The sequence below is a fragment of the Chanodichthys erythropterus genome, chromosome 24 (genome assembly GCF_024489055.1).
Source record: "Chanodichthys erythropterus isolate Z2021 chromosome 24, ASM2448905v1, whole genome shotgun sequence".
Lineage (NCBI taxonomy): Eukaryota > Metazoa > Chordata > Actinopteri > Cypriniformes > Xenocyprididae > Chanodichthys > Chanodichthys erythropterus.
Window position 1 is genome coordinate 11,141,024 of NC_090244.1, and position 27,046 is coordinate 11,168,069.

Sequence of the window (27,046 nt, forward strand, 5' to 3'; positions counted from 1 at the left end):
ATTTTTGCAGAAACCATCATACTTTTTAAAGAAAAGTAAACACTCATTTGAAAGTTTTTGTAACCACGTGTAAGTCTTTTTTTTAATCAATTTAATGCACCCTTGCTAAATTAAACTTTAATTTCTTTCCATTTTTTAGGACTGTGCAATAAAATACTATTCATTATATATTGCTTTACATAAATCTATATTGTAATAGTATTGTACATTGCATAGCCCTACAGACCCTTGAAGTAAAAATTCAGAAGAACATCATTGTATAGTTTGTTAAATTATATATAAAAAAAAAATCTTTATTGCCATTTTCACTATAGATTATACACTTAAACTTAATAGCAACACTTCAACACTAATCCGAGTTGGATAATACAAAACAATGCATCAATAACCAACATTCTACAGAGTGCAAAATGTTGGGAATATTATTTAAAGAAAAACTGAATTAACAGCCTTTAGTAATGCAAACTTTATTTACATAAAAAGAAAGATCCAGTACTTCATGCCATGCTCCTTAAAAGAAAGGAATCAATCCTTCAAAAGTTGAGATTCAGAGATGCTTGGAAGAGAGAGAGAGATAAAAGGCAGAAAGAAAACAGCAAAAATGTCAAACAGTGTTGAACGGAGGATTTGAGACCAAGTGAAAGCGACATTAATTTAGATTTCTCTAAAATGTCTATTTAAAAAAACCAAAACAAGCTTCAGTTACACATATTACAGCATTCTGCACAAGAAAACTGTACACGGAAAATCCTAAATGACACATAAAAGCCTGGTGTGGTTAGCCACCGTATGTACAAAAACAACTGTGCACAATACTAACATACAGAAAATGTTTTCTTAATATTATACAATGACAGACCGGGTTATTTATTTTTTTATCCTATTTTCGCATAACCGTAATCTATGCACGTGTTTACCCTGAAAGACGTCGGGATGGTTGAGTTTAGGGGGAGTCAGCTGACTATCTAGTGCGTTAGCGAAAATGAAGCGAGGCGCCGATCTACTGCCTGTTGCTCTTTATCCTCTCCAGCCTCTTTTTGAGGTCGTCGAGGTTGGAGGCGGGGGAGGAGGAGCGGGTGGGGCTGTGGGAGTGGGACTGCTCCTGCTGGAAGTGCTCACGAGACTCCTTCAGCTGGGACAGTTTGCTGTGGAGCATGTCTGTGGAGGAAGCCACCGATGGTCTCAAGGAGCTCAGAGGAGGTCGGTCTTCCTCCGGCTGCAGGACAACACAAAAATATTTAAAACTCCACTTTATATCATGTAAATGTAAAACTATTCCTAAATCTTTGTTATAGTAGTTAATACATTGAATATCAATAATTTTTTATATATATATATATATACACACACATTTACTGTAATTGATAAATGTGTTAATGAAAATGAGAGAGAGAGCGAGAGAGACTACTTTTATACCAACTGAATTTTAGGACTTAATTAAAAATAAGTTATATTATTAATAAACTGTCCATTAAAATGACAGAAAATCAATTTATTTTTTATACTCTTTTATATTTAATGTATTAATGCCTTACCAAATTGTAGGACTTTAGTAATTATTGTAATTGTAATTATTATTATTAATAAGCATACACCAAATGATCAATTTTTATCAATTAAAGTAAATCCAAAGTAGTTCTTATTGATATTTGATGTATTACTAATCCATATTTTTTTATTTTTTATAATATATATATATATATATATACATATACATATACATACACACACACATATATACATATACATACACACACACATATATATATATATACATATTCTATATTATATATTACTCAAAAACTAATAGTTTTTACTATATAATAATTCAAATCTTTAACAAATTAACTAAATTTTAGATTTTTTGTTTTAAATGGGTTTGTCAAGTAGTTCTCAATAAGAACAAAATTATTTGATGTACTTTAAATTTTAGGATTTATATAATAAGTTTTAATAACTAACATTTAAAAAGAATGAGTTAATGTCAAATATTATTTGACATTTGATTTACTGTAATTGATAATTATTAGTTAAAACACGTATTACAATAAACAATCATAAAATTTAAAGGTATTAAGTCATTATCGTTTTAGATACAAGAAAGATACTGCATTACGGATAAGAAATTTGAAGCAATATGAACATGAAATGAGTCAATAACTATAGTAAATTGTGTCTTGACCCAAGTTAATAAGGAGACAAACCGTTGAGTTCTCAAGGCCGCGCCGTTGCCGTAAGATCTTCAGTCTTTCATAGTAGGCGGCGGCATTCAGATCTTCTCCGTTGGGCACAGTGCTGGAGCTCGGAGGAAAAGAGTCTGTGCTGTGCTGAGGGATAACTGAAAGAGAACACAGACCTTAGTGTGCTAGGAAAAAAAAAAAATATTGACAAAACTCAATTTCATAAAGATAATGCACCTGTGGAGGTCTGGATTCTGCCCTTTCCTTCACGCTCAGACTCGATCATGCGAAGTCCTCGCTCCACATAGCTCTGGAAGAACTGGGACGTGTTCCTCAAGAAGGGCTCGAGGTCTGCGTCAGAGTACTTCTGCTTGTATTCATACAGCTCCGTCAGACCCTGAAAAACAACATGCTCGGATTGACTAACGTATTGAGTGGACAACAGTAAAATGATTCTGGTTGTTTCCTAAGGCTGGGCATTGACATTTCACAATTCCACTCGGTTTCGATTCGCAAGCTTGATATACATGAACCTCAACTAATGCTGTAAACTGTACAAGACACACTGAGTGGCCTTTTCTGAGGTAAATGTTACGTGACGCTGTTTACAAGCTGTTTTATCGATATTTCCGTGGTTGAAACCATTTGAGCGATTACACGAGACATGAGGAAACTATCTTTTAGCACCTTCTGATGTCCATTCATTTATTATTTCATGCTGCAACTAGTAATAAAGCAGAAGAGATGAGTTCACATGCTGTTTGGACTGCCGCCGCTTCATTTTAAAAAATGTAATTTTGCGGATTTAAGAATTGACATTGGCGTGTCAGAATCAGAATAGATTAAAACCATGAAATTCATATTTTCAGCCCAGCCCTGCCCTATTATTTCCCAAACATTAGACAACTCTTTATCAAGCTGCAGTGTTACCTCTTTAGTGTTCTCCTTGGAGCCAATCTTTTTAAAGATCTCAGACAGGATGTCACTCACTTTGGCCTTGATCACCTTGTCATCCTATTTAAAATGAAATAAAATTGAAGAAACCACTGCAATTTTTCATAACAAGATGAATGTTTCAGTTCAGCCCCAGCAGAACATACCGATCTGAGGGCGCCCTTCTCTGTGCTCTTGTCAGATTTGAGTCCCGACAGGTTTGCTGAATGCTTGACCACCCGCCTCAGGTGCGCCTCCAGTTCGGACTCGTTGCGGTTCTCAATCATGGACATGTGATCTAATATCTGAGAGACAGACATTGACGGATCACTTTCAGCAAAAGCAAAGCGTTGCTTTTTTAAACTTTCAGGTTGTCTCAAGCGTACCTTGGCTCCAGTGAGTCTGCAGAGCGTGTGCAGCAGTGTCTTCAGTGTCCGGTGGGGAACGTCACTCTTGAGCTGTTTTAGCTTCTCTTTGGGGAAAACCTTCATGAAGTTGTGCACATCGAGCAGGATGCGGTCCAGATTAATACTGTTAATGGTCTGAGGCAGGAAACGGATCATTCTCCATAGACACTGCACGGGACAGAGAAAGGTGTTTGAATAGAAGAAAGCAAAATTAAAAAATGTTTTTGGTATATTGAAATCATTCAGACACCTGGCAAAGGACCACATGGATGTGAAGCAAAGTAACTAACTATTATTTGAAAATTCATGTTTTCACTTGCTCATACACATGTCCCGAAGCATCATTTGGTACAACCGCTATAAAACATGGAAAATGTAATATTTTAAATACTATTTTAAAAAAAATGTTTGATTGTCCTTTTGCTAGCTAGCTAGATATCAGCCTGTTAACACGGTTTAAAAATATTGTTATTCGGTATAACCAAAGACTACAGAACACCACAAGATGCGTCAAGTCCCGCCTTCTAAATAAGAGCCAATCGGCCATTAGAAGCTCCGGTTCCTATAGAAACAGTCAGACTCGCGCCTCCGAAATGAGACAACAGACGCACATTTAGGACTGTGTATGCGCATTAGCTTTAATTGAAAGCTTGACAGACAGCTTTGGAGAATTTGATGTTTCCCCATTCAAAGAGATAGGAGCTGCACTTGAATGCCCGAGAGGCGTTTCAAAGATGGCCGCCGAGTGAAATGACTTGTCTTAAAGGGACTTTGATATAACTAAAAGTGTCATTTGTTTAACCCGAATGACTTTTTGGTGACAAATTTTGTCCATCTTAAAAACCAAAAACAGTGTTAATTGATTAGAAAAACTACAAAATCTCATTGTTAACACTTAAAACTTCAAAATGAATTATCTCCCCATTATATTTTGACAAACTTTTTCCATCAATGACTCGTTTTTATATATATATATATATATATATATATATATATATATATATATATATATATATATATATATATATATATATATATATATATATATATATATATATATATATATATATATATATATATATATATATATATGTCAAAATGGATCCACGTGTGTTTGATGATGACAGCCACCTTCAAAAAGCAAAAATTCACATTTATATTCTTCAACAAAATGTCTAAAAACAAGACAATCAGCTAATAAAATGGCAGATGAAATGTGTGGCATTGCTGCGCATGATTCATCAGTGCATGTTATGAGTTCATGTCAAATATTTTCTCTACCTCTGAAATGACCTTTTTGGGTGTGTGAGTGGAATTAAGCACGTGTGACCAATTTCTTTTAATTATTTCAATTTAATTAAAAAAAAAAATATATATATATAATATATATATATATATATATAAAAAGATAAAATTAAAGTCCCACCTAAATATTTCCCACTTAATTGGCTATTACTTTTTATTATACACCCAGAAGTCATGTCAATTAAATCATTTTTCCATCATGATTTGACTGGAGTGTGGAAAGTGAAGCATTTAGAAAAGCAGCCTACTATATGACACAATTAAAATGTCAACATACATGTATGCCCAAACAAAGTGTCAGTTTTACCTTCATGACAAGTTCAGAGAACATGGGGGAGCCGGCGGTGCTGATAAGACTGTCCTGCAGCAGCACCAGCAAAGCACTGTAAAGAAAACAATGACCTTTACTCTACAACCATCGATTACAGACTGTTTTGTGTACTATGTTGTAAAAATTGGGCCAACACAGCAAAGGTTCATGGAGGCGGCCTGTACCCCAGCAGAGCTGCACCGCTAACCTTAGGATGTTGGTCTGGTCGGATTTCTCCAGCACTCGAACCACAAGCAGATTGACGGAGCGAATGAGCTGCTGCCCGTCCTCGATGTCCTCCACTCTGGAGTCCAACATCAGCGTGATTAGACCATGCATCAGGTCCTTCAGGACGCCCATGGAGGCCTCCCGTGCCAGACTCTCCATCGAGAACAGCTGGAAACAGACACACGGTGACTCAGCACACCAATGAACGATGACTTTTGTTTGTTTTGCAGAAACTCGATGCATTTTAATGCGGAAAAGATTTTCTGCAAACAAAAGCTGTTTGTTTCTGGCAATACAATACCAGATGTGTTCAGAAATTCAAGCAAAAGTTCTCTTCCCAAACTAAAAGTAAAGCTGCACTCACAGAGAGCATGTTTCCAATGATGCAGCTGTAGAGTTTGAAGATGTCCTTCTTGTCCAGCCGATCGTCGGCCATGTGAGTGTTGTAAATGAGCCGCAGCTGCATGAAAGTGGCGATGAGGAACTGGTCGATGTGTCCAGACATGGCTTCCGCTTTGTCCGCCTGCCTCAAGACCTCATCAATCTGCAGGATGTCATAGGGAAATGAGTTAAGCATATTCACTTTCGGCCAAACTGATTTTGTTGCTAGAAACATTAGGGCTTTTTACACTGCACTTAACACTTAACCCCAGGCTATCATTCTAAACACCGTTTTTAACCCTGGGTAGAGGAACGTTTCACAAGTTAACTGAGGGTTTAAGAATGTATAATTTGAAACCACTTATGAACATCCAGGATTAACCCCGCAGTGTGAAACGTGAAGCAAGATAACCCAGGATTCTGTTTACCTGAGTTTAGAATGACCCAGGGTTAACTATTTCAAGTGTGAAAACTCCCATTGTCCCTGGCTAAAAGCATATAAGCTCTATGAACATTAAGGTGGGATATACAAACAATAGAAGCAGGACACCCACCTGTGCCAAGGCCTGGATACTAGTGTTGATGTCCCCACTGGCCACCTGTGAGATGACGAAGTTGATGGTGGAGGCAGTGCTATTGTGAATGTCGTCGAAATGAGGAGAGACTGAACGCATCCTGAATAACAAAAACAGGATTTAAACCATTTAACAAGAGTGATACGCCATAGCATTTCAGAATACATTTAAAGGGTTAGTTCACCTAAAAATGAAATTTCTGTTATGATTACTCTCATATAATTAAACACCCGTAAGACCTTCAACCTTCTTATGGGTTTGGAACAACTTGAGGGTGAAATTTCATTTTTGTGTGAACTAACCCTTTAACTGACTCCAAACAAGACCTCTATTGAGCTAAACTCTTACTTGCGCTCAGGAATCATGACCGGCTCCAGAACTTCATCCAGTTTGTGCTGCACCAGGTCGGGGATATCGCTGGCACATGTGTGGTTGTTCTCGAACACGTCCAAATCCAACTGAAACTCTTTAGGGATGGACGGAGCCGACTGCTCTAAGTGAGCGTTCTGTGCCCGGGCTTGACTGTTGAAAATGGAGGAAAACATCACTTTGTTGCATTTTTTTGATTATCCCCCCAAATTCTGATTCACTACCAGCAAAAAAAGGAAAACAAGTTTTAAAGCATACATCCACTTACAATGATTTTTGTTTTGTTTGATTCCTTTGTGAAGTTCACACTGCGTTTCAATTAAATGGTTCAAAACTGGTTCAGTGATTAATTTGTGCCCTAACTCAAGTTTGTATTAAACATATTTCATAAGTATATACACATGTACATTCCCGTTTAAAGGTTTGTGAGTCAGTAAGTTGATAAAAAAAAAAAGCAGCACAATTTAACACTGATAATAAATGTTTGAGCAGCAAATAAAAATATGAGAATATTAATGGTTGCTGAAAACTCAGCTTTGCAATCACAAGAATAAGTTACATTTTAAATAGAGGAACCAGTTAGTAAAAAAATAGTAATAGTGAAAATTTAAAATGCTGTTTTTAATTATCAAATAAACGCAGCCTTGCGAGCTTAAGGTTTAAAAAAAAAAAAAAAAACATTTTTACCAAATATGTTCATATATTTCACAAGTATATTGGTGCATAAGTTTAATATTTTTCATTGTTCATTTTGTGAATCACTGTGAAAACATGCTTTATAAACTATATACCTATACTGTATTTTATAATAATCTCAATCGCAAATACAATCAAATAAGGCGTAAAAATATTTAGCTATATCAACTGTATAATCCAATAGTTTCCCTTATATTTCAGTCCAGTTTTTTGTGATCTCTAGACCTCCAGGATGTCAGATGCCTTGTGAGCAGTGGCTACAGCAGTACGGCAGTACTTACATCCTGTAAGTGCGATACATTATTCTGTCCATGGAGGGCAGCGAAGAAAAGAAAGGAATAGTAAGAGGAGAAAAGAGAGGCTCAGGATTAAGAAGCTATATGCAATGACAAGAGGATAGAACGAGACTGAGACAGAATTAGACTATGGCCGCATACAAAGTATTACACATGGGTGAAGAATTCCCATTTTGGCCAACTTGCCCATATAATACACTTGCATTTCAAATGATCATTTAGGAGTGCATGACAAAAGACTTAGTGGTACATACTTGAGCTTGTTGGGCACTTCCTCTTGCGCAGGCTTGCGGAGGAAGGTTGAATTGGGATTGGTGGGTTGCTCTCTCTGAGGTCGCTCCTGTTTGGTTGGGGCCACAGGCGTCTTCTTGGCCGAACGTTTGATTCTCTCCTCAAGCATGCTCATTTCTTTCTCGGAGAGCTTGACATATTATAAAACAATTAATTAAAGTTGAGTTTGGCATGACATCACACCCAACATGAACTGGATAGCACTGCATATTTTGAAATCATGTCATTTTTGGGTGAACTATCCCTTTAATGTTATTTTCATATAAATGATTTTCTAATCATTTCTACTTTTATATTATGTAAAATAAATATACATTTCAGCAATTGAAATTTAATTTCAATCAGACCTATATTGGCTTTATTTCGGCATCAGCCATATATTAAAAAAAAAAAAAAAAAAAAAAAAAAAAAAAAATCTATAATCAGTCGACCACTATTCATTACTGTCTGAAACATGTTTGAGGGTAACTGGTATCTTACATTGCCGATGAGTTTGAAGACCTGGTCTCCACAGGTGTTGTAGGCAGCCACGACGGTATTGAGAGCAGCATTGCGGACCGTGGTGTCACGGTCTCCGATGTGAACGGCGATTTCTTTGAGAGCCTTGGCCGGAGTCGGCTGGCACACATTCATCCCAAAGTTCTCAATCAGGCATCCAAGCTCCTCAAGACATTCTGAAGAACAAATAAGACCAAAACGTCATGATTAAGACACTTTCTACTGTAAAAAGACTGTTTATGTTTGAGAAATCAAATCCATGTGCATTTACCAGATCTCTGCTTGGAGTTCTTTGATTTGGTTCCCTCCATAAGGAAGGGGAAGACTTTACTGGCTGCATAGACTTTACACAGCATCGTCAGAATAGCACGGACGTCTTTGCGCACCACATCTTTTGATTCTCCAACCTGTGTTGAGGGCAGGGAACCGAAAAGGACCATGTTAGGCTGTATTTCAACTAATTAGATGTCTTTGTTGTCCAAAGATAACAATAGATCACCTTGAGGATCAGGTAGGGGATGAAGGAAGAGGCCTCGTAGTCGCTGAGCTGGTAGTTCTTCCTGCTCAGCATGGTGAAGAGCAGCTTGAGGAACTCCAGGGCTTTCATCAGCACACTGGTGTTGGTGTCAAAGAACCGCAAGGTGAACCACTTCAACACTAGGTCCAGACAGCCAATCACAGCATCATACTCTACCTCCATGTGCTGGAAAACGGTTAACAAGTTAAGTCTAGTACAATTTTATATGATTGCAGACTCAACTGTTTTGTGACTAACCTCGATCATGGCTCCAATAGCTTTGACATGGCGCTGAAAGTCAAAGTGGAAGAGTTCATCTTGGAGCCACTTGGCCAGACATGTCGACATTTGAGTCTTCAGCTGCTCCACATACTCGTCACGAGGAGTCATGAAGTTCCACTTTAGAATCTAGAGAAGAGTTTGGATTTGGTAACCCTTCGGTGCTAGTCAATAGTGCAGACATATGTTGTTCACATGGACAAAAGCTGCTCACCTTTAAGGCCCTCTCTTCCTTGATCCTCTGCTCTTTGCCATTGGGAACGAAGATGAAGATGGGACCAGATCTGTCCTCCTCATCCTTTGCCCCAGCCTTAACTGGAGGTTTCTTACTCACAACACCCTAAAGTATCAGGAAAAGTCATGTTATCCTCAATCTACAACAATTCAGAATTCAGAACAGAACAAGAATGAAAAATAAAAGTAGCTATATAAACATCAAAATAAATTAATTTTAAGCAAAACTGAAGCAGAAAACAGTCTTTGGGCTCACATTGCCTACCTCTCTCATTCGGCAAAAATCCAAAAGGTTTCCATATTCACAATGTATTTGGATGCTAAACTTATTAGGCCTGTGTAAACTAGACTTTGTACCTCACTCACTTTCCAATATTCACGTAAAACATCATCCTTCACATGTGGAAATGTTCTTGGCATAACCACAGAGGGTCACGCTAAACAGCACAGATACCGACCATTTAAATTAAAGCAATGTAACTTATGTTTGGTTGACTTTCATTTTGATAATGAACAGTCTGCCATGTCAAGATAGCAATGCTAGAACTGATATTTGTGCAAGCATGAGGGCCCTGGGCGATCACTTTAAAGGGATACTCCACCGTTTTTTCATATTAAACTATGTTATTCCCTTAACTAAGACGAGTTGATACATACCTCTCTCGTCTCAGTGCGTGCACTAAATCGCTCTGTCTTGCGGCGAAACTTTGTTAGCACTTAGCTTAGCCCAGTTCATTCAATAGGTGCCAAGCCGAGAAGCTACCAAACACCTCCACGTTTTCCCTGTTTAAATACAGTTACTTGAGTAGTGTAACTCGACCTAGGACGGTGACAAAACAAAACGTTGCGCTTTTCTAAGCGTGTAAAATGGATAACTATATTGTATGGCGGAATACCATAGCAAGAGCTCGGGAGCACTTTGACTTGGCGCAGTAATATCTTCACCCCGCTCCCTCTCCTGTAAAAGTCACGTTGGTTCTATTGACGGAAATAAGAGGGAGGATGAGAGGGAGCGGGGGCCGGTGAGAGGACTTTTCACGAGTGAAGATATTACTGCGCCAAGTCAAAGTGCTCCCGAGCACTTGCTGTGGTATTCCGCCATACAATATAGTTATCCATTTTACACGCTTAGGACGGTGACACAAAACAAAATGTTGCGCTTTTCTATGTCGAGTTATACTACTCGAGTAACTATTTAAACAGGGAAAACGTGGAGGTGTTTGGTAGCTTCTCTGCTTGGCCCCTATTGAGTGAACTGGGCTAAACTAAGTGCTAACAAAGTTTCGCCGCGAGAAAGAGGGATTTAGTGCACGCACTGAGACGAGAGAGATATGTATCAACTCGTCTTAGTTAAGGGAATAACAGTTTAATATTAAAAAAAGGGTGGAGTATCCCTTTAATGGTTTCCTTACAACAGCTGAAAACTTAAAATACTCCATTTATGGTCATTACAGATAAGTGCAAGGCATCATTCGAAACTTTAAAGAGGAGTTTACATGTGTACACTTACTCCAAAAACAAGTTTGCAGAAATGAAACGGACATCACAATTTTATTTTATTTTTTTAAGCAAAAGCACAATGTTTTTGTTTTTATTGTGTGTCACAAAAATTAGACATTGCAATTTGATCACACAGTCACAATACAATTTTAATTTTATTTTGATTAATTGTTCAGCCTTAATTTTTACTGACTACCAAAATTGGACCGGACCATTGTGGCTGTATAATAAAGAAGGTGGAAAGGAAGGTTATGAATCAGTTTACATTACATGCAGTGCTTCCCCACCAAACTGTGCCACCTCACACCAGCTCCACTGGTGCTCTGTAGGAGATACTAATACCTTCTCGCTGTTAGGCGTCCCTCTCGAGAGCCTGTTTTGTTTAGCATTATCTTTCTCTCCCTTCACCTTGAGCTCCATGCTCTCGTTCTAGTGCACAAAATGACACTTTAGAGAGCAACATTTAAAATGCTAAAATACAGAACCCAATTCATCTTAACACTTGACTTTTAATGAAAAAAAAAAAAAAAAAAGGCATAAACCTAAATTCACTTTCAATAGTGTTATCTTTTACAGTTCAAAAGAAGCCTCTGTCATTGTCTTCCCATGAACATTCCCTTTTGTGTTTCAGATCAGATTGGACAAGGTTTTAAATTGTTCATGAGCAGTAACTCTCTACAAAAGCAGAAACACTGAAATGTGCCACACCTTTTTAGCTGCAGGACCTGCTGGTTTAGCTTTCTTTGTGTCTGGTTTGGGTTCTGGTTCACTGAAGTCTTCACTGGGACTTTGGTTCCTGGCTGGAGCTGCAAAATAAAGACATTCAGCATCTTTAATAGATCTCAAATTGGAGTTTCTAATTTACATTTTCAGAACACCTGATTTTACATCACAAATATGATTCAAAAGCAGGGCTGGAAAAATCTGGCCCTCATGATCCAATGTCCTTTCTGCAGGAAAATGGATCTTAAGGGCCAAAGTTGCCCACTCCTCTTCAAAATAGCTCACACCAGCCAGGCAGTGGTGGTCATGTTAGCTGTGGTTAAAGGGAACGCAAGTGAACCTGAAGCTGGTTTGGCAGCATGAGCATTGGAGGCGGGTTTGGAAGCTGCAGCTTTGGCAGGAGCTGCAGGCTTGGCTGGCATCACGGCCCTGGCCTTCTCCAGCATGCCAACCACCTGGTCCTTTGAAGCAGGCTGTAGAAAGACAAGAGGGCAAGAGTGATGTTACACAACTGCTTTTCGCTGGTCAAAAGTTGATCCATGTGTCCTCATCTTAATAACAGTGTACATTACCATTTATAAGTTTGGGGTCACTTAGATAATTTTATTTAAAACTTTTATTCAACAAGGACAAATTAAATTTATCGAGAGAAAAAAAAAACAAAAAACAAAAAAAACAAAACTGATATAACTGATTATAACTGATTTTTTTATCAAATATCAGTAAAACTGAACTTTCTATTCAAAGACTACAATAAAATATTAAGCAGCAGAAATGGTTTCTTGAGCACCAAAATCAGCATATTAGAATGATTTTTGAAGGCTCATTTGACAAGTCAAACAAGCCCAGCTCCAAGGTTAGGGCAAACTTGCCTTCAGTTTGCCAGTAGCTTTGACCATCTTCTCATAGCTCAGGTGCATCATGAAGGTGGGGAGGGCATCCTGAGCTTTCTTGCGCACATCTCCGCTGCGGTCCTCCAGGCAGGTGTACAGGTGAGGCACACACAGCATGAGGTCCGCAGGCACCGTACGCAGGGTGGGCAGCTTCTCAGCCAGCCAGCCCAGCAACTATAAAATTTAAGCAGCATTTTAGCTTCTGATCATTAACCAAATAAAACCGGATAAAAACCTTTCAAAAACAGTTTTATGTGGAGTTGTGTGGCTTTTAGACCATGTCTAATGGCGCTTTTCCACTGCATGGGACAGCTCGGTACGGCTCGCTTAAAAGGTACCTCCTTGGTGGACGTTCCAAGCATGCCGTACCGATACTGAAATGTGACGTGTAATAACTGCAGATAACCGACTGGTCAGAAAGAATCGTCAATACCAGCATCATTGAATTTGAAACGAGACAAATAGTAACAGCCACCGCAGAATCATTTGTCCACGCAACTTTATTAAACGACCATCACACAACTTGAAAAGGAAATGACTATCGTGCTCAGTAGATGAGGTGCAGACTCGTTGGTAGCTGAGAAGCGGATCTACAGCAGTAGAGGCAGCACAACTATACAAACAGTCTATAATCCCACCCACTTTGAAGCAGTACTAAACTGCAGTGTAAAAGCAAACAGAAAGTAAAGAGAGCCGAGCTGAGCTGTTCCGTACCGAGCCATAAAACGCAGTGGAAAAGCACCATAAAAGGCCATTTAGGTGTTAGAACAAAAACATGTAGAGGAAACAAATACTTCCCAGATATGCAATTAGCCCTAAAAAGCCTATTGTATCATATCTGATACACAAAAAAAGTCCTCTAATTCAACATGACCAAAGCTTTGCTGAAAAACATGCTGCAATCTACAACATTTACATTTTATAAAGTATATGCAAGAATAACTTTTATATTGCATATTTAATTTGTACATCCCTTAATCATTATATTGCACTGCATTATGTTTTGCTCCCTTAGAGTAAAAGCTATAGAACTTTGATCATAAAATTAAGCATTTAAATATCCAAGACATTATTGGGAGATGGAGCGAAAACTGATATTTATATGCGTTTCATGAAAGTAGTCTGTAATAAGATTTATCTGATTTACATTAGAAGCAATCAGAATTTCATCTTTTTGATCAAATATCAGCAACTGCACCAATTTGCATATATTTGCTGTTTGGGCTTCTGAATATATGTTTTTCCCATATCATACTATGAGCCACAAATGCCTCATGTATCAAACATGTAACACGGAGAGAAAAAAACCCTGTGTTTTACATAGGGTTAAACAAGTGTTTTTACCTCCTGTCTGAGGAAGGGATTTTCCTTCTTGAGCTCCTCTGATAGGTCTTCTCCTTCAAGCCACTCCTTCATTCCAGTCTGCTCCACCCAAGCGTTCAGGGTCGTCATGGCAGCAGCACGGACGTTAGCCTGAAAGAGTCAAATTTCAAGCAAATTAGAAACCTCAAGCTAGAGCGTTGAATAGTTATCTAAACAGCCATACAAGTAGCACAAGCTTGTGCAATTCCTCACCTTGAAGTGCCCCTATTATGGATTTTTGAAAATGACCTTTCATGTAGTGTGTAACACAGCTCTAAGTGAGATTTAAAACTTTGCAGGATGTTTTAATTCAAAGTACACCGTATAAGTCTCTCAAAAGGAAGAGTCGACTCCGGATTCGTATTACAAACAACTCGTTTAACTGACTCGAAGCAGTTTCGTTGTGATGTCACAACGAAACATTAGCATATTGCCTGCCCACTTATTGCATGTACAATCTTGTTGTGTTCCCGTCATTTTACTGACGACTGCTTCTCAAAACCTCAGGTAGCTTAACGCAGGATTCACAAAACGCTTAGGTCTTAAAATATGGATCAATGCCCAGTTTATTTGGACCAGCTTGCTCCTCTGAATCTCAACCTGGAAGTATGATTAATAATTGATGTTTATATTTTCTAGCGATCGTTCGAAATTCGCAGTTTTGTATGTTATGTTGTGTAACGTACACCCTAGTCTATGTCTCCTGCCAACCAACTAACTCACGTTTCTGTACTTCTGCCATTCAGATGAGGGTCCAATATTGTCTAAAAATGTGTCAATTAATGTGTCTTATTTCTTGGAGTAATTATCAAGGATGGAGCACGATTTTTGTTTACAAAGTTTAAAGTTAATGCATTATCAGCAATTCGCATTGGTGCTCAGCTAACGTGGGAGTTTACAACATAACTGTGGGCCCCGTTCGCTTACATAAATGTAAAAACTTTTACTCTGCTTTTTTTTTTATTATAATAGAGTGGAGCTCCATCTGTATTGTAATAGGATGTTAAGATGCTAACTAGTTGAAGTATTCTCTCTGTAAACAGTAAACACCCATTGTAATGACAAACAATGATATAGCCATTTTTTACTTTGTTAATAGTTATGATGATGGTTCAAAATCCCCAAAACAATATTAGGAACCTTAAAGGCATAATAGGGACACTTTAAGTGCAACAAACAGACCCCCCAATCAGTGCATACTTGAGGGTTTCATACCTTGCTGTCACCAAGAACAGTGATGACAGGAATTCCCAGGTTCTTGACATGCTGTTTGAGAGACGGACCCATAGCAGTGGCTATCTGCTGCAGAATATTGAGAGTCTGCTGGACCTACAGACACATGTTATGCGATTACAGCCATGTCTTTAATAGAATGCTACAACTGAAATGCCTGTGTGGCAATAGGCAACATTAATATCAGTAATGAAATATTTGAATCTTGATTAGTCTTTATCACTTGTATTTGAGTAAGAAATTTGCATTACCAGTAGTTTGTTGGAGTCATTGAGACGGCCCTTCAGTGCCATCGGCAGCTCACCAATGCTGGCCTGGATGAATTTGGCCTCAGAAATGATGGCTGCCACCTCATCAAGACCCTCCTTTCTGACCTTCCAGTTCTTGTCACTGATCTTTGACACCATGTCATACGTGATTTTATCACTGTGAACATGAAAATCAATCTATTAACCTGAACATTTTTTTCTTTAACCAGCATCCAAAGCTGTCTATTGAGTCCATTATTTAAAAGCATGGCCACACTCTCACTGACCTGATATCAGTTCTGGGCAGCAGGTCCATGATGTCTCCAGCTCCACCATCCACCTCCTCTTCTTCAGCCGCATCTCCCTCCTCCTCAGCTCCTGCTTTTTTGGCGCCACGGATTGGGGCAGGAGGAGACTGACCTTGCATCTATTCAAGATAGAATGACAAGGCGAAAAATTCAGATTCAACAGAAGAAAAACAAAAATAAAAGGATTTAAAACATTAGCACCAATGGTCTATAAAAATCAGCATGAATCCAAAATTGTTTTAATATACGTGGTCTTAAATTGAATGACAGCAGCAGAAAAAGCTAAATATAAAACAAACTATAATAGATTTCACTTTTTAGATTTCTCATTTAATTTGTTCAAATCTTTTATTTTTTAATTTACATTTTGAGTTTACTTTTTCACTTTTTTTATTTTTATTCATTGATTTATAATCTTCAGTAGATCAATCAAAGATCATGATCTATGAAACCATGCTTTGATAAACCCAGTGTTACTGTAATGGGCATTACAGACAATGAAGCAGTAAAAGTACACAAAAACACACCCCTATAAACATACTTGGCATAAGCTAGATAGGGAGGAACTGGCATTATCAAATTAAAACAATGAATAAACAGGTGTGGTTCACTTGATTATGTACATAAAGCAGGTTTTAAATGTGAGCTAAAACCCACTCATGGTCCACTCAACTCTTTGAAAGGGTCACTTTCAATTACTGTATTTCAAAAGGCCATATTTACCTTCTCAAACTCAGCATCTATTTGTGAAAGGAGGGCTGGTTTTTCATCTTCAAAGAACATGCGCAGGGGACCGCCCATGTACAGGTACATGACTCCCAAAAGAGCGATTGCTGATGTCCTCACAGCCTGAATTTAACACAAACAGCTCATTATACACAAAGGTCAATATTAAATTGTAATATTCCAGGCAAATGGTGTTTATTAAATCGCTACTATTATCAAGTGTTGCACATAAATGTACCATTAAACATGTCATTCCACTTGTAAGGCCCAACAGAAGTATGGTTATGTATACTGAAACCATGACTCAAAATTACTCACAGGATTTGTGGCACCCAGAGCAGTTTTGACATTGTTGATGAACGCCTTGACATTTATTCTGGATTATGGGGAATAAGGTTCAGAGTTAGAAATGAGGAAAAGATTAACTGCTTGAAGGAAAATAAATAAAGCCCAGGTACGCAGTGCTCACCCTGCAAATCCAAACTCCTTCATGGCATTGGCCAACCAGTTCAATGTCTCTGCTTGGTTTTTAGGATTCTTTTGAGCGAAAGCCATCGAGACAACCTAAGAATTGAGAAACATAGGGCAATCATTTAAAAAATAAATAAATAAAATAAATGATGTCATAGAAGTAAAAGTAATATTTTTAAAATCAAATAATCAGACAAGTTAGTAAGTTTCGTTATTTTATTATTATAAAATAAACTTATTATAGAGGTCAATAGTATTAATAAATCTTTAATCAAAACAATTGTTAGACATGTTTAATGACTACTACTAAACTGACTAAATAGTCAATAAATAAATAATAATAAATAATAAATTTAATTCTCATATAATAAATTGTTAGACAAGTTTACCAACAACAAACTACTATTATAAACATGGCTAATAAGTAAAAATGAAATAGTTATTTTATTATAATAAAATACTTATTGATTTTAGATGTCATACTTATTGTAATAATTATTATAATACACCTTTAAATAAAATAAACTAACAATTAGACAAGTTTAACTATTTTTAAACATGTCTAAATATTAATAAGTATAAATACCAATTATAAAATACTACATATATACACACACACACTTACACAACTAAGAAATTACTCAATTTTACCACTTTTTGATTTCTGCTAGTTGAAAATGAAACCATTCCACAAACACCAACCTGTTCAGCAGTCCAGGGCAGAGAACAGGCCTCCCCAATCGCAGTGAGCGCCTCTTTAGCATTACTTCCACACTTCACGTCACCAACCTTATCAACCAGGCCATCCAGAACCACCAGCGCGGACGTCTTTGAGAACAATCCCTTTTGTGCAATTAGTCCCACAATGTGGAGCTTCATTTGCATCACCTACAGAAATAAAACCACCACACTGGAAACTAGCACCTGATCAAATGCCAAACCCTGAGAACTATTAAGAGCCTTACATGTTAAAGAGGACTACCTGAAAGTTGGTCTCTTTCCATCCAGGTTTCTTAGCCAGCATCCTGACTAAAGCCTGGCACGGCATTTCAGATTTGTCCATCTGCTCCACAGCCTGAGCAGAACACAATCAAGTTTAGAGCACATTCCTTAAGTTGAAATCATTACAAAAGAGCTTAAAATGGCATAAAATGGACAAAATCCACAAGTCACCCTCTGAAACTCCTCCATGCTAGCAAGTCTCTCCTTCCAGTTGCCGCTGTCCAGCAGCTGCATACAGGACGCTGGGAGCACAGCAGCCGCCCTCTCCTCACACACTTCCAACTGATGAACACACAAATCAAATTACATGAAAATTTTACAAAATTATTTTTTGGTCAAGCCCTCAGTTTCACAAAAATATTGAATGTGTCGAGACATACAGATAACTCAGTCTCGACAACTTCTTTGGTGTCTGGAGCTTTCTTGGACTTCGCACTTGGGGCAGAGGCTGGTTTTCCTTTCTTGGGAGGTCCTGCAGCCTGTTCATAAAGAACATGACAAATCCATTTTAAATCTTTTGTCTCACCACCACCACCAACAACATTTAGCAAAATAAGAACTGATGATACCTTTGCAGGAGGAGCTTTCTTAGAAGGCCCAGATGATTTGGCAGGTGCTTCAGCAGGTGGAGGAGCTTTAGCAGCAGGTTTCTCTTTCTTCTCTCCTCCACCACCACCTCCTTTCTTGCCAACAAGCTGCACTTTATCAGCACATTCTTTTATCTATTTATGCATGAAACACGAAAGGAAGAGCCATGAACTTCTGCACTAGCACCACCCACAATCCTTTCACCAGCTGTCTGGGGCATATTGCATGCAAAACTGGGGGAAGGAAGTTGCTCTTATACAATTGGCTGGTTTTCTGCAATTTCAGGAAGTTTACAGGGTACCAGGTTGATTTCCCCCTCCACAAAAGAAGTCTTTAAAAAGTCTTTAACAAATTTCAAAATGAATATTATATTACATTATATTATATTATATTATATTATATATCATACTCTGAATTAAGTGATGTAGCATTCAAGTTGACTAATTTTTAATTTCAGAAATAGTATAGATTTTTTTTTTTTACATTTCAGCCAATTATCAGTTATTGGTATCCACCAGATTATTAACATTGGTGTACCCCTAAGAATTCAACCTAAATGCAAAGCTAAACATGTTTTTACCTTGTCCAACTTGAGTTTGTCAACATCAGTCAGGAATGGGTTGACTGCTTTCTCCCCAACCACCTTCATGGCCGTCCCCAAAGCCTCAAAAGCAGCATCTCTGACCTCTGGAGCAGAATCATTCACTTGCTGCATCAACAGAAGAGGGACAACTTACAAAACAAGACCCCAAGACACCAGTACCGGGATTCAGAAAGTGTTTCAGTGCACTGTACCTTGAGGAACGCTGCACAGAAGGGCTTCAGAACGCTTTTTGGCAAAGTACTTGGGGTGCAGTGACAGAAGCTTCTGGCGAGGAACAGTGAAGCCTGTTGCTTGATGGAGGGGTTCTTGTTGTCCATCACTGAAAGAACATCCTCACTGATGTTCTGCAAGGTTGTCTGCGATACAATTATGCCAACAGTTAGCAATTGATCAAATTTTAAATCATTGTCTGCCATTTGCCGCCAACATTAATTTTGAATACTCACAGTAAGGAAGACTGCGTCAATGGCCTCCTGCAAGGCCTGAACCACCTGAGGTTTCTTCTCCTTGAACTTCTCCAAGATGGTTGGCACCACCTTCAAAAAAATTGAGGAACAAATCATCCAAAGAAACTGCTGTCTGTTTACGCTAAACACCTCAGGGAAAAAAAAAAAAAAAAAAAAAAAAAAAAAAAAAAAATCGTGAAAGGGTTTGCATCAATTTAAGTCATGGAGAGCACTTACAAGACCTGCATATGTCCCAAACTTCTTCCTCAGTCCTGCTGCCAGTCCAGCCAAGCACTTGGCTGCCATGGCCACTAGCATCACATTGGCATCTTTCCCAATAACCTAAAAAAAAAAAAAAAAAAAAAAAAAAAAAAATATATTGACCTTGCTCACAGAGAATATCCCATTACCCAAAATGCCACTAGAACTTTTACCTTTTTTAATGCTCGGACCAGGTCCCCATAGTCTCCATTCTCGAGTTTTGGGTTCTTAGTCAAAGCCTCCACTGCCTCCAACGCTTCCTTCCTCTCCTGCCATTTTTTTGCTTCCTACAACAAAGAGGTGAAATGATGCAGAAATTAAATTGACGTAAAACCCAATAATGATTAATACATTTATACTGTTATTCTGACTTACGATTTTTTCATAGAAGTCTTTAGGAAGTTTTGAAAGGATCTCAACGGCTTCCAAGAGCTCATAAGGATCAACCTGAACAGCTTCTGCCTCCTCATCATTGTCACCTATGGTCAGAAATTAAAATGAATATGAAGGCATACTGAAATGACAACTAAAATGAATTAAAAATAAATATTTTTATATAACATATATAATATAAAATATATTTTATTTGCATTAGATTAGAACCAGCCAATTTTCAGTACTTCATCCTCTTTTCTACACTGACAGCTACTCTCAGTTGTTAAAGAGTCTCTTGGCTTGGTGCTAGCAACTAATTCATTCACTATGGCAACCGATGTAGATATAGGTCTGAACAAACAAATCTGATTTCATTACATCCAAAAATGGTAGCGTAGATAATCAATTATAAAGACTGGATTTGAAAAACAAATCTGAAGGATTATAAACATCAATATTGTCTGGATGATAGTGTTTAAATTTAATGCTGAATTTTCACTACACTAATTTTCGCCATTTTCTCACCGTCTGCCTCATCTCCTCCTGCAGCTTGCTGCTGTTCAAACTTGGCCTTCAGGTCCTGTTGAGAGCGCAAGAACCTGGTCTGCTTAGGAGCTGTAGTTGGGAGTTTCACCCATTCTTCCTCCAACTCTTTCAACTGAAAGAAATGTGTCAAATAAGTAATATTACCACCTGTATTAACCATTGACATGACGCAAAACTCAAGAGCCGATCTACACCAATATTTCAAGAGAACTATGAACGTTCAAGTACAATCACTGCTACAGATGCACATTTTAAAACTTCATGAAGAATAGCAGTCTCACCTGTACGGAATTAATATTCTGGAGGGGAGCTCGCAGAGCATCGCGGATCCACCTATAGATCTCCACCGCCAGCAATTTGGCTTCGTCTCGAACTGCCTTTTCTCGAGACTCGAAAAGTTTTGGCAAGACTTTCACTACAGGCTTGAGCGTTATGATCTTCGATCCAAATTCACTGAAAAAGGACAAATTAACAAGTATTTTATGCTGAATAAGTGCCAGTAAGTAAGTGACAATTTGACAACCACATTTCCTACAGTGATGGTTAACAGGTTTAAAAATTGCCTACTCACCAAAGTGCCTTCCTTAGCGTCTCGATACAAGCAACAACAATCTTGGGGTTCTTGTTATCCAGTCCTTTGATCAGCTCATCCTGGACCACTTCTGCTTTCTCAATCTCTATGTACATGAGGCAGATATCAGAACCAAACTCCTTGGCTCGTGCTTTGGGCTGGTTGAAGACTTTGCCGACTACTCCAGAAACCACTTCCCCTGTTGTCCTGCAAGACAAGACTCGTTTCCATTAGATCCATTAAGGCATAATGGATACTAGGAAATTATTTCAAATTGTACACCAACTTGAAGACCATTCTGGTGGCACAAATAGTATAAAAAAAAAAAAAAAAGGCAATATTCCTGTTTTCAAGTGTTCTCACAATTACAGACTGTATCCCTAAAGCAAACTGAGTAAATCACACCAAAACACAAACATTAAGGAAGTGAAGTTACTTGTTTTCACATTACTCCTTTATCCAAATTTCATTAAAAGAATTGATACCAGAGGTCAACCAATTTATCGGGTTTGCAGATTCATTGGCAACGATGGTTATTGTAAAAAAAAACAAAAAAACAAAAAAAAAACACGTTGATATTTGTTCCGGGTTGCATCCATTGCTGGAGCGGCTGAGAAGGGTTCGCTGTCATCATACAGTATGAGAGCGGCCTCTAGAGGTGGAACCACTGATGCCTTGTGGTGTTTATTTTGACACTTGAGGCTGCGCGCTGAATGGAGAGTGCTGACACTTCAGATGAGCATTTAAAACTCTGACAGCGAAACGGTATGTATTTTGTACACCACAGTACATGTTATAATATTAAATTTATAATTTTAAATTTTTTAATTTATAATTTTATAAATTTAAATTTATAAAAATTAATAATTTGCTGACTAGATGCTGCATTAGAGAAAGAACAGCAGTAGTCTATGTTTGCCGTCAAGGCTGAGGACGCTAAAATTAATAGTACCGCAAGGGGTTAAAACAATGTGACAAAAATACACACAAAGCCGACCCAAATGTTTAATGTCTTGATTGTTACCATCTATTTGTATTAGTTTCAGCTGGCCACTTATACAACTTCAATGGCTAATAAATACATATTAAAAGCTAGTGACGTGAGAAATTGTTCATGCAGCCAACAGAAACAAACAAATCAAAAACGCATCCAATTTCGGTTCATCAACACTGCGATTAGGGCTGGGCGATATATCGCATGCAATTGTCATGCGCATTTCGTCAGTAAAGCCGGTTCCCTGATTACCGCTAAATCGCCATCACCTGCTTTCAAATGGAGCGGCATTTAATAGACAGAGCCGTAGATCACTGACAAGCTACGCAATATCGCGTTCATTATCGCAGATGAATCGCCGTCGATAATGAATGCGATGTTGCGTAGCTTATCAGTGAACTATACATATTTAGTTATTTTGATTAGATAATCATCAAGCGTTCTAAAACAGAAGCAAATAAAGTGAGACTATACATTTACGTAATTTCAGTGCTCTGGCCTTTGTGTAGATATTTAAAGATGGCCATCTTTAAGCATGACCGTTTGGATTTATATGAATTGGTAACACTTTACAATAAGATATATTTGTAACATTAAGGTTAATAAATGCTATAGAAGTATTGTTCATTGTTAGTTAATTTCAACATTTACTAATACATTTTAGAGTATTACAGAGTGTTTTTGTTCCAGTTTGAATGCATTTATTAAAATAATTATATTTATATATTTACTTCATTTAGCACAATTTCATGGTTCAATAGTTTTTTTTTTGTAATAAAGTTCAGAACTGTTTTACTTTGAGTGTTATGTTTGTCTTCTTATCCAGTATCCATTTTAAAAACTATCGGTTGATTAATCGGTTATTGGCAAGTATGGTCCCACCTAGTTATCGGTAAAATCCACAATTGGTCAACCTATAATTGATACTCTAGGAAAAAGAGTTTATCGTACCATTAACAATGACCAACAGATTCCACCTGGCTATATTTAGACAGCCAAAGAAACCAACTCAATGATGAAAAGCGGTAGAAGGAGCAGCACAAATGTAGGCCTTTTATTTAGATGCTTGTTTAAATATAAGGAATTGCTGTCATCCTCATAAAAACTGAGGAAAATAAGCTATATTTCTATGGTCTTCTGAATGGGTTAAAGATAGCTACTGCTGCGTTCCTACAAACAAGACACCTACTTTGCCTGATCACTCTCGCTCGATCCAGAAATAGACTTTCACCAGGTATCACATTTCTGCTTTGTTCAAAACCTAGTTGTAAACAAAGTTCTTACAAAATATTATCCCATAAAAAACATTTCAAAAGAGCTGCTCTGGGATTGAGGGAAAAGCAAACGTCGCCATTAACCCTCCAAGGACAAAATCAGCGGTTCGTGAAACTAATTTAAAACTTAGCCACTAGCACTATATTCAAAGACTTCTGTTGAGACTACTTTAATGGTGCTTTTTGGACAAAAACAAAAGCTACTTACTTGCCAGCCACGTGTGCATTCTCGATATAAACAAGTGCTGCCTCCAGTCCTTTGAGTTGGGCTACGGCATTGGAATCTGTTACGAATTTCTTGACAAGTCCAAGATATTTGCCCCATTCTGGGCTCTTCTCGTCTTCTATCCTCTGGAAGAGCTTCAATGCTTCCTCGTATCCGTTTAATCTCGCTTTCCAAATCTAAGGGAAACCAGAAGATCAATCATGACAACAACCAAATAAATGAGCTCGTGACTTGAGGTAACTGACCCACTTTCCTTAGAGGCCGACATACGTTTAATGGCCATTATTCATAATACACATGAACTCAACTACACAACATGCTTTATCATTGAAGTCGCAATGTGCAGTACATGACTACTAAACTAAATTATCATCACAAAATTCGAGCAAATATAAAGGGATGATGCTCTTGAAAAATCAATGTATCCATTTACTAATCTGTCAAAACAAACTAGGGCCTGGTTTCACAGACTTAAACCAGGATTAGGCCTGAGTTCAATTAGGACATTTAAGTAGCTTTAATAAACGTGCCCTAGAAAAAAAAAACATTACTGGTGTGCATCTTGAGACAAAACAATGGCATTGACACATTTTAAAATATGTCACTGCAAGCAGCTTTCAATTCAAACACGCATTTAGTCTGGGACTAGGCTTAAACCTTGTCTGTGAAGCCAGGTGAATGCATTTCAAACAAAAGCGCTGCACACTATTCTCACCGCCAATCGTCCCGCCCCTTCACTACAAGTATCAGCAAGAAAAAAATGAATGAACATTAAAAGGCATGTTGAAAGACGCATTGCAACTGGCTGAAACGTAGTCTCTCATGCAATCGTCCAATCAGTTTAAACTGCGGGAAGACGTCATATGTAAACAACTCGTCACCTAAGATTACATTCACCTCAGGAAAGTTATCCAACGTCCATAGTTAGACAAATTTATTTTATTTTTCTTGGTCAGTGTAAGAGACTTAACATTATCAACATTACAAACACCAAAATTTTGAATTGTTTATGTATGCATACACAAATCTTTACTGCTCATTTTTTGAACAAGGATTTATACTACAGTATTTATTAATCTTTTAGTGCCATGTCAGCATCTAAAACTATCTTCATAGCAAAAATTGAGCTGCAAGAGTTACAGAAACACAAAATAAAGCAAGAAAAATATGGCCAACAATGGTTTATAACTTCCAAAATTTAAATATATCTTAGCAGTGGTTTAGAATACAAACATATGACTGAACTTTCTCTCTCTCTAATATATATATATATATATATAATATATTATATATATTAGAGAGAGAGAGAGAGAGAGAGAGAGAGAGAGAGAGAGAGAGAGAGAGAGAGAGAGAGAGAGAGAGAGAGAGAGAGAGAGAGAGAGAGAGAGAGAGAGAGAGGTGGAGCAAACATCTCACATTTTAACATTTCACTCATTGACATGACCAGCTAACAACCAAAGTGGTCATTCACCTAAATGTAAATGAGATTCATTATATCAAGATGTTAGATTTCCATAAAGGACGTTCACATTTATTTCACTGCTTTGCATGCATTCATTCATTCATTTCTAAAAGGCAACAATTAGGGTGAGCAAACTGCTGACAGTTTGGTTCTTCGGCCACAAGCTGTTCTTCTAACACCGTCAGGGGATTTTGGACGGGCCAAAATATAAAAGTAGCCTGAATCACTTACCTTGTGTTCACATTTCTGGTCGATGGGTAACTTCATCCATTCACTGTCATCCCCCATGGCTGTTTTCTGTCGGTCTTCTCTATTCAACTAAACAAAAGGAGGAGAAACTTTGGTTGCTCACACACCATACAAAGCAGAACGAAAATGTTTACACACACACACACACACAAAAATGTACTAAATAAGGATACGGTTTAAGAACAGATGAAAATTTCCGGTTAAACCTTAATTAGACATGCTCATCTGATGCATGCAAACATCTCAAGTATCTAAAGTATTAAGACCAAATATAATTAACATGGCATGGGAAACTAGACTAGCTTGTCACAGTTAAAAAAAAAAATTAAAAAATTAAGTTCTGTGCACTTTGTAATACCATCCCCATGCATTTCCACAACAATCTCCAGCCAGACAGAAGAAATGCCTTGATTCACTTCACAGCAAATGAACACATCATCCAGATATGCAGCCAAAGCAGAGCAACATCCACTAATGCATCTCCCAGAAGAGCCTAGTTTCATATTACATATCGATCCGAGCCGAAAAATAAATCCTTAAACACAAAAGCCCAGGCTTTAAGTGAAGAAAACACCATTTAAAAGCATATATGGCAAAGAAACGTGTAAGAGAAATAATGCACGCAGAAAGTGCCGCCAATTCAACCCGCCCAAAACAAATATAAAAGGCAAACACGGAGTGTTATGAGCAATAGCAACTGTTTAAATGATTTATTAGCTAAAAAAATGGTAAATAAAGTAGAGTGAGGCTTTTAAAAACGTTAGAGAGGGTTGCAGCGCATCACATGTGAAAACATTATCGGGGTGCAGCAGAGCCGTTAGTGACCCGCAGCTACTGTCGCTCGGGCCGTAGCTTTTTGCAGATTAAGACGTTCAAATATGGTCTTAATTCAAACAGGACACTGCAAATCTAATCCTCACGGCTTCCCAAAACAATTCCCGTGTATGGTTTGTTTAGTTTCAGAGTGTAAATATGGCTAAATTTAAATATACCGGTTAGCTGTTAGCACATACGCGGCCCTGACTGACTGTCTGTTGGTCCTGCAACAGCTTAAACCATCACGAGATTCAAACAAATATCGCCATTTTCATAGCTTCCCACAACAAACACAACGATTGAAATGTCAGCATTTATCCTTAACATCTCATCTAACCTGACACGTAACAATAAAATGAAAACCCCGACTCACACTATTGTTTGTCACAGATATAAAAGCGGCTTGATATTATTCAGTCCGTCACTAAAACCGAGGCCCTCAAATAAAACGCAGCAACGTATAATGAAGCAGATAACGCTTAAAACGCCTTTCGTGTAATAATCTCCGATCACAATCACATTCATCAGTTTTAGTTACCTGCTTTTAGAGAGGGAAGACAGGGCTATCTTCTTCAGCTGGGACCGATATTTGGTCATTACTCTCCGGGCTTTGAAACGCCTCCGAGGGCGGGGAGACAGAGGGAGGAGACGCCTAGTTTTCATTCAAAC

The 27,046-nt window shown here is 37.9% G+C and overlaps 1 protein-coding gene across 4 annotated transcripts; it reads right to left on the minus strand.

The window, feature by feature from the left end:
• ckap5 (cytoskeleton associated protein 5) lies at nucleotides 1-27,046 on the minus strand. Of its 4 annotated transcripts, XM_067379442.1 has the most exons (45): nucleotides 26,916-27,046; nucleotides 25,544-25,630; nucleotides 23,833-24,026; nucleotides 21,357-21,563; nucleotides 21,067-21,238; nucleotides 20,765-20,897; nucleotides 20,240-20,343; nucleotides 20,038-20,151; nucleotides 19,841-19,945; nucleotides 19,604-19,693; nucleotides 19,349-19,513; nucleotides 19,134-19,262; nucleotides 18,535-18,687; nucleotides 18,346-18,444; nucleotides 18,137-18,247; nucleotides 17,946-18,038; nucleotides 17,666-17,851; nucleotides 16,962-17,056; nucleotides 16,811-16,868; nucleotides 16,490-16,615; nucleotides 15,746-15,885; nucleotides 15,462-15,636; nucleotides 15,193-15,306; nucleotides 13,960-14,088; nucleotides 12,595-12,789; nucleotides 12,063-12,195; nucleotides 11,708-11,805; nucleotides 11,342-11,428; nucleotides 9,480-9,605; nucleotides 9,245-9,394; nucleotides 8,969-9,172; nucleotides 8,741-8,876; nucleotides 8,452-8,645; nucleotides 7,935-8,101; nucleotides 6,668-6,841; nucleotides 6,299-6,419; nucleotides 5,728-5,907; nucleotides 5,344-5,531; nucleotides 5,133-5,208; nucleotides 3,500-3,688; nucleotides 3,281-3,418; nucleotides 3,111-3,194; nucleotides 2,418-2,577; nucleotides 2,205-2,338; nucleotides 2-1,216 (listed from the first exon to the last, which is right to left on the minus strand). In XM_067379442.1, the coding sequence occupies exons 2-45, from the start codon at nucleotides 25,598-25,600 to the stop codon at nucleotides 1,001-1,003; spliced, it is 6,099 nt and encodes a 2,032-aa protein (XP_067235543.1). In that variant the 5' UTR covers nucleotides 25,601-25,630; nucleotides 26,916-27,046; the 3' UTR covers nucleotides 2-1,000. The 4 variants fall into 4 exon arrangements, with proteins under 4 accessions (XP_067235542.1, XP_067235544.1, XP_067235543.1 ...); XM_067379441.1 differs by having other exon boundaries at nucleotides 1-1,216; nucleotides 3,281-3,688; XM_067379444.1 differs by lacking the exon at nucleotides 11,342-11,428.